The sequence below is a fragment of the Fulmarus glacialis genome, unplaced genomic scaffold (assembly GCF_000690835.1).
Source record: "Fulmarus glacialis isolate BGI_N327 unplaced genomic scaffold, ASM69083v1 scaffold37500, whole genome shotgun sequence".
NCBI lineage: Eukaryota > Metazoa > Chordata > Aves > Procellariiformes > Procellariidae > Fulmarus > Fulmarus glacialis.
This window is the reverse complement of record NW_009188936.1, coordinates 44,381-51,352: the sequence shown is the minus strand read 5'-3', so window position 1 is coordinate 51,352 and position 6,972 is coordinate 44,381. Positions and strand designations below refer to the sequence as shown.

General features: G+C 34.7%; 1 protein-coding gene across 1 annotated transcript in view; it reads right to left on the bottom strand.

Annotated features, from left to right (window-relative positions):
- Positions 1 to 264: 264 nt before the first annotated feature.
- THOC2 (THO complex 2) overlaps positions 265 to 6,972 on the bottom strand; it is a gene marked incomplete at its 5' end in the record, with an annotated part of 50,525 nt that continues 43,817 nt past the window's right edge. Inside the window, 6 exons of the mRNA XM_009580443.1 lie at positions 265 to 1,125; positions 4,309 to 4,356; positions 4,456 to 4,532; positions 5,196 to 5,353; positions 5,430 to 5,499; positions 5,849 to 5,986. Of these exons, the coding sequence (XP_009578738.1) occupies positions 4,329 to 4,356; positions 4,456 to 4,532; positions 5,196 to 5,353; positions 5,430 to 5,499; positions 5,849 to 5,986 (471 nt within the window). The remainder of the gene's footprint in view (positions 1,126 to 4,308; positions 4,357 to 4,455; positions 4,533 to 5,195; positions 5,354 to 5,429; positions 5,500 to 5,848; positions 5,987 to 6,972) is intronic.

The window sequence follows — 6,972 nt, the reverse complement described above, 5'->3', positions numbered from 1 at the left end:
GGACAAATGCCTCAAAAGAAAGATGTAAGCTTGACTGAATGCAGGAAGGCAAACCCCGAGCTTCTCGCAACCACTGGAGAAGTGTAACACATCTGTCACTTTACCATAGGCACCGCACTGTGTAACTAACCCTTTGCAACCCTGAGCAGCAAGCAGGTACGGAGGGCTCGGAAGCAAAGACAGAAAACACCCTCGCACAATTCCAACTAATATCAAATTTTCGTAACAATACATAAAGCAATAAAGTGACCACACACAGAATGATTTACGACCCATTGAGAAAACTATTGTTTATTTAGAAAAAAGGTTACACTGGTAGAATTCAGCAGATAAAAAAATTCTTTTTTTTTTTTTTAAAAATGTCATTGTGAAACTTTTCAGACTAAAGTTCAGCAATACAAAGCTCCTGTAGCTGTAATTGAAACTTAATTTATTTCAGTTTTGAAGAGAGCATTTCCAATCAATCTAAAAACAACATGACAAACAAAAGGTGTGGCAAGGGACAACTGAGCACAGGTTTAGGTTGGGATGGAAGGGACAGGGTTCATTCTTTGTTTCTTTAAACAAGTCAACGTTGTACACATAATATACAAATAATCCCTAAGCATTGCATGAAAACAGTGCTCCCACTTGACTTTTTTTTTAGTCACGGATATTAAAAACAGGCCAAGTAATAAATAAAAACTGAGTTTAAATGAGGTAAATCCAAAAAGGTTCAATAACTGTTTATTCATGGTTTTCAAACATCTAAAAGAATGCATTTCAGATCGAAAGAATTACTAAACTCAGGCAGTATTTTTGACAACCTAAAGTGGAACTCTGTACACATGAAACCTCATTTGCACTATGGCAACTGTTTGTTTGCAGCACATTGTGCTAAAATATGGAATAGGTAACACTTTCAGCCAGGTACTGAAAATAAATGTGTAAGAAACTAAGCAACAAGTTAAAATACAGTAATGTACAACTCAACAATTAAATCCTCAGCATGGGGAAATAAAGCAGAGAACGGAATAATTTAAGGAGATGCAGATGGGTCCTCTTCATTCACAAATTTCTGTGCAATCTATACTCTGGAAAATACATTTCTGGTCACAGCTGGATATCTTCCCATTTCAATCTCACCTGCAACGAAGGCGTACATAATTGGAATTAGATGTTGTTCAAATGAATACTGATCTCACAACGTAGCATTTTATTCCATTCACAATTCAAAAAATGAGGGGGAAAATAAAACTATTTTCATCAGTCATTCATTCCATAACTCTAGTTTAATCCACAGCAAGAACTATATTAATGTGAGCACTGCATTGTAAGTAGTAAAACACTAATTTGGATATACAAATAAGAAACAAGTAGTCACTTGTGAAGGCAAAAACTCTTCTAGAAGTATAACCCCCTCAAAATGTTACTCTCTCCAAATTAGGCAAGAAATAAATGCAGTCAATCAGGCATTGTACATTAGGAAGAATGTTATAAAAGATTTAACAAACAGGAGCACAGGATTAGATTCCACAACCGTGTTGCTATAAAAAGCATTTTCTCATACTTCACTACGCAAACGATGGGGTGTTGTCAGTGTTCTAGGCCAGATGCTCTAGTTTAGCCCATTACATAGCTGGATGTGAATTTTACTGTGCAACTGACATTTACTTAAATCATGATGTAGTCATAAAAACACAGTTGTGCTTTTTTAACCGATGACAATCCTCACTTTATATTGAATTGCTGGTCACGATAAAACTTCACATTTTATTATTAAAGAATCTGCAAGTCCTCAGTAGTGAACTTCATCTACCAAGACTGCCTTTTTTTTCCAAAAGTAACATTTAAAGAAATGGGAGGGAAAAAATGGGATCCATCCACAGTGATCAGACAATAATGGTTATAAAGGACAAAGAGTCAAAAAAATTACATTAAATTCTTTCCAAAGAGTGCTCATAATTTTCAGTTTGGAAGCTATTCACAGAAGCATCTTCTATTATTTCAAGAAGATAAACCAGAAAGAAATAGTACTAAGAAGCAATAACCTGAACTCCTATCCTTCTTTCTACCAACACCCTCCGAAGAGCACACAGTATCAGCATAAGCTTTGTTACCCAAACCCCCTCCACACATTTCCCCTTCGCTTCAGTGGCTGAACAAGCAGTATCACAAACAAAACTCTTGAGACCCTTTTTCCAATAATCCCCGCTTTGCTCTTGAGGCCACAATCCACATGTAGAGACTTTTTTCAGAAGACATTCCTGGATGATCAGAAGATTTCAGAATTCAAATTTTGGTTTTTGTTTGTTTTGTTGGACCCTCATCAAAACACTCCTCTGTGTTACATAAGTCATACTATCATCCTTAGGCCTCTTAGAAAAGAATTCCCAACAGCAAAGCATTTACACCTTTCAGATTTGGTCTCTGTTGTTTTAATTAGACAGAGGCAAACAGAAGAACTTGGGACTATGTCATGGTCTTTCTCTGACACCTAAAGCACATACAGCCACTATAAGGAGCAACGTTAATTTGAGAGTCCACAGCCAATAAATTTCTCCAGTAAGTTTTGCCATATAATATCACTTTAAGTATTCTCAAACATGATACCCATATAATTGAATTCCAAAAATGATGAGGTTAGAAGGGACCTCTGAAGACTGTCTAGTCCAACACCCTTGCTCAAAAAGCAGAATTAACTAGAGCAGGTTGCTCAGGGCTGTGGCCCACCAAGTTAGGTTTTGAATACCCTAAGGATAGCAGCTCTGTCACCTCTCTGGGCAAACTGTTGTAGGTTTTGACCACCCTCACAGTAAAAAGATTCCCCCCCGCCCCCATCTTTAAATGGAATTCACAACAAATCATGTTGGAGAAAGGTAGCATCACTTTCTAGACCAGCCAAGACAGTCATGAAAACAAGACAAATTTTCAGCCTCATCAATCCTTCTTCAAAATCTAAGACAAAGAAGGACTTGTGCATTTAAAAATGTTGTCTTCCCGCTCTCTTAACAGCATCAGTTTGTCTGATAAAAAGGAAAACTCTGCCTGCCTTATATGTTGTTCAGTAATCAGAACAATATTACTCTATGAAAGCAATTAATCTCAAACCGTGAAAAATGCACGACTGAATAAGAAAAATTGTTTCTACTTCATTTCTGCTTGTGTTCACTTTCAGTGCTGACAGAATCTACAAAAAAAGTTTTCAAAGAAACAATTCATTAATTCTAAATAGAGAGCAAACATAAGAATTAGAAAGCACTTGGACAATTTGTGAACAGAGAGAGAGAAGCCATATTCTTTGACATTTGTTGAATACTATCTGTTATTTTCATGTTTACCCAACATATACACACTTTTAAAATGTAAAATTATCCACTGCTTTATGTAGAAAGATTGGTAGCAGTGTGTGGCTCAAGTTGGGTAGGTCAGGTGAACTAATTTTAAGTTCACTGGGGCACTTTCCTTTCCTTATCAAATAACTGAAAATGAAACATTCCGATACTCTTAAAATGGCTAGATGCAAAGAGGAGGGAAAAAATCCACCCTCATACCCCTAAAAGTAAAGTTAAGTCTCCACATATTTGCATAGGTCTGAAAAAAAAATTCAGAACACTGTCAGCGTCAAAGAACAATTTATTTTTCTAAAAGCTCTGGTCTAAATATGGGTTACTCAAAATACTCTGAAGTTTCGTTTCTTTCTGCAAATAGTCAATGCCTCCATGCGAAAGTTTTCCTTTGGCTTCTTCCTCCTCAAATCTGATCAGATAAAAGATTAAGCAGAGATAATGAACTGACTTACTACACTATATAGCAATTTGGTTTAAAACCTAGTGCTTTTGTTAAAGATAAAATAAGAAGAGGATACAAAACTTGAGCTTCCAACATATTAGGCAAGATATTCTTAATTAACAGGTAGATTATCAAGACTGATGATCTGGATCACACGGATTCACCTTTAGTTTCGTATGGCAACCTTCTTTGGAAAAAGTGCCAAACATGCAACTACACCAAACACGGCTGTCCCCGCCCCCCCCCCCCCCCGGCTTTTTTTTTTCCTGGCCAAAACAATCTGAGCATCTATACAATCTCTATGCTGGTGATGGGAAAAGTTTTTTTCCCCTGGGATAGAATTAAAAAAAAAAACCACAACAAAACCCAAAAAAACAAAAAAACACCCCCCAAAAAATCACTCCAAAACCAACCGAAAACCAACCCTGGGTAATTTCAGCCATTTCACACTCAGGCTGTTTTGTTTGTATATCCTTTACCAGTCAAAAGGAGCCACAGGAGATATCATGTCAAACAGAGTAAATAAAAAATTTTTACCTTGACTGGAACAATCTTCATTATCTGTGCTTGTCTGAAGACTTATGAGTAGATTCAACGTTAAGGAAAAAAATATATTTTATTACATAAAATAAAAGGAAGCTCATTTTCCGTATTTTTCTGAATTGTTAATGTGTAAAAGGATATTGTTTCTTTTCTTCTTTCCCTCCAGTACTGTCTCGTTTTTCTTTCTTTTCTGTTTTTTCTTTATCATGTCTTGATTCCTTTAAAACATACACATATGGGAAATAGTTTATTATAGTATACATTGTACAGTCTGATTAGAAGGATTATACATATTTAAAGTTATAATTGGCCACGGCTAAAAAAAATCATCAGTCAGAATGAAAGTAATCAGCTTCTATGATTTTTGAGACTATTCTAACTTTGTTTTACAGTTCTATGATAACCGCTATCACTGAAAAGTTACAACAACTGGGAGCTATTGTCTGGTGTTTTACAAATACAACTACAACACACTTAACCTGTTTTCACAAAAAAAAAAGCTGTGCTGACACATGCACTTGAAAATCTGAATACAAGCTGACTAGTTTATATGTAAATTAACCCTGCTTTCACTTATTTGCTTACCAAACCAGTCTGCAAATATACTTTAGGTTTTGAATAATCTAGAATAATTTCTGAATTTTCCTGGCTAGTGCCAAAATGAACTATTCCTCCAATTTATCCTGTCAGGAGTGACTGCTGAAATATTTAGAGCGACAAGATACCAGAATTTCCAGAGGCGTTTTCCTACACATTCATAGTGCATCTTTTTGATTTAGGCCATAAAGCAGCAATAAAATTTAGGAAAAAAGAATCAGCTTGTTCTGTCAACAACAACAACAAAAAAATCAAATCAACAAAATAAGAATAGCTTATTTTACCTTTTTGCTACCAGAGGAACTCTTCTCCATCTTTTCTGCTTTAATTGAATCACCTTTCTCTTTTCCTGAAGATTTTGATTTGTTCTTCTCTTTCTCCTTTTCATTTAAGCGAGGGGAATCAGAAGGACTTTCACTTTTACTATGTTTTGAAGAACCAGCTAAAAACACAACAGCAAGTTGTAATTCACAACAAGTAAAAGCCTAACACACACACACACAAAATAAAATACGTACTTGTCCCATTTTCTTCTTTGCGTCGTTTAGTTGAATCCTGTGGTACCTCTCGGTCACTGTTTGAATGATCCTGGCACCAAATACAATTATGTAGATGTTAGCAGATTAAAACATACTCCTGAAGTAGCACCTGCTTATAATGTTATTTTGGAGAACTAGTTTTTGAATACTTAAGATGTAACTGAATTATCACATCTTGTGTAAAGTTTCTTGAGATCGGTTTTGAAGGGAGAAAGTTTTGAATACATTACTGTAAACCGACCTTTGAAAAAGTAATAGAACAAAAGAAAAACAACCCTGCTATGGATCACTTCTGCTTGGATAGGCTGTACAACCAATTATTACTGCAAGGACTTTGAACAGAAAGCTTTCCAAGTATATACCAACTTTCTAAACTAGTTCATAAAAATTTCACCAACCCTTTTTCGATCTTTCCTGTCCTTTTCATCTTTCTTCTCTCTCTCTCTGGATCTTTCCCTTGACTTGTCCAAATCTTTCTTGTCCACTTCTCTCTCCTTACTCTTGGACAGTGTTGGAGTAGTGTGGTTAATGTAGTGCTGTTAAATTAAGGCAATATCACCAGATATTAATATGTATTCCTAGATATGTAAATAAAAAGTCTTACTCTAACATAACAGATCTAGCTTAAAGAGCAAAATTAAACATTAATACTTTACTAGCAAAAAAAAAAGTGATTGAAGACACTTTCAAACTTGTCATCTATAATTTAACCTATAGCTTTGTTTTCTCAACACTGGAAATTCAAGAACGTTTTCTGTTAACTGAAACACTTATATTAAATACACACAACATTGTTCACCAGTATTGTTTGATACATCAAAAAAAATCAGACAGCAGTACTATTGAAACAGGATATGCAGATTCCTGGACTGACTTAACACTTGGAATCTTGCCTGGAATGAATGAATGGAATCAGCTGCTTAAATAGGTTCTAATTAATTGTTAAAGAATAATCTTAATCCACAAAGTATTTAAGACAATACTTTGAATAATGTGGTTTTTTAACCTAAAGTAATATAAAACTCCACCTTAAGCCTAAACTTCAAATGATAAAAGTAGCCGAACATAGAAAAAAATCATTTTTGCTCTGTAATGTGTTCTAGATTGTTATTCCACTCTTCTAACCAATTTTGATAAGCTCTGTAAAACATACTAGTTTCACAAAGCTGAATATTTTTAATATAAACTGGGATTGCAGGGGAGGAGAATAGACAATAAGTCACAGTAATGTCAAGTATAACACTTGACAAAGTTTAAATGCTACTGTGTATACATATAAGGTAGCACATGTATTATATAAATACCAATGCATTACAGTAACTAATTCTGTCTTTTTACATACAATTATATAGTTAGATCTTTCTAAGAAATATTTTTCATAAAATACCAATAAGAAGACATTTTAAATTAAAAACACCTTTCCTTGGCATTTTATATAATTAAGTTACAGTGACACACAAATTTAAATCAGTATACTTTAATTTTCCACCAGTTCCATAAGCTATCAATTTTATTGGGGGGG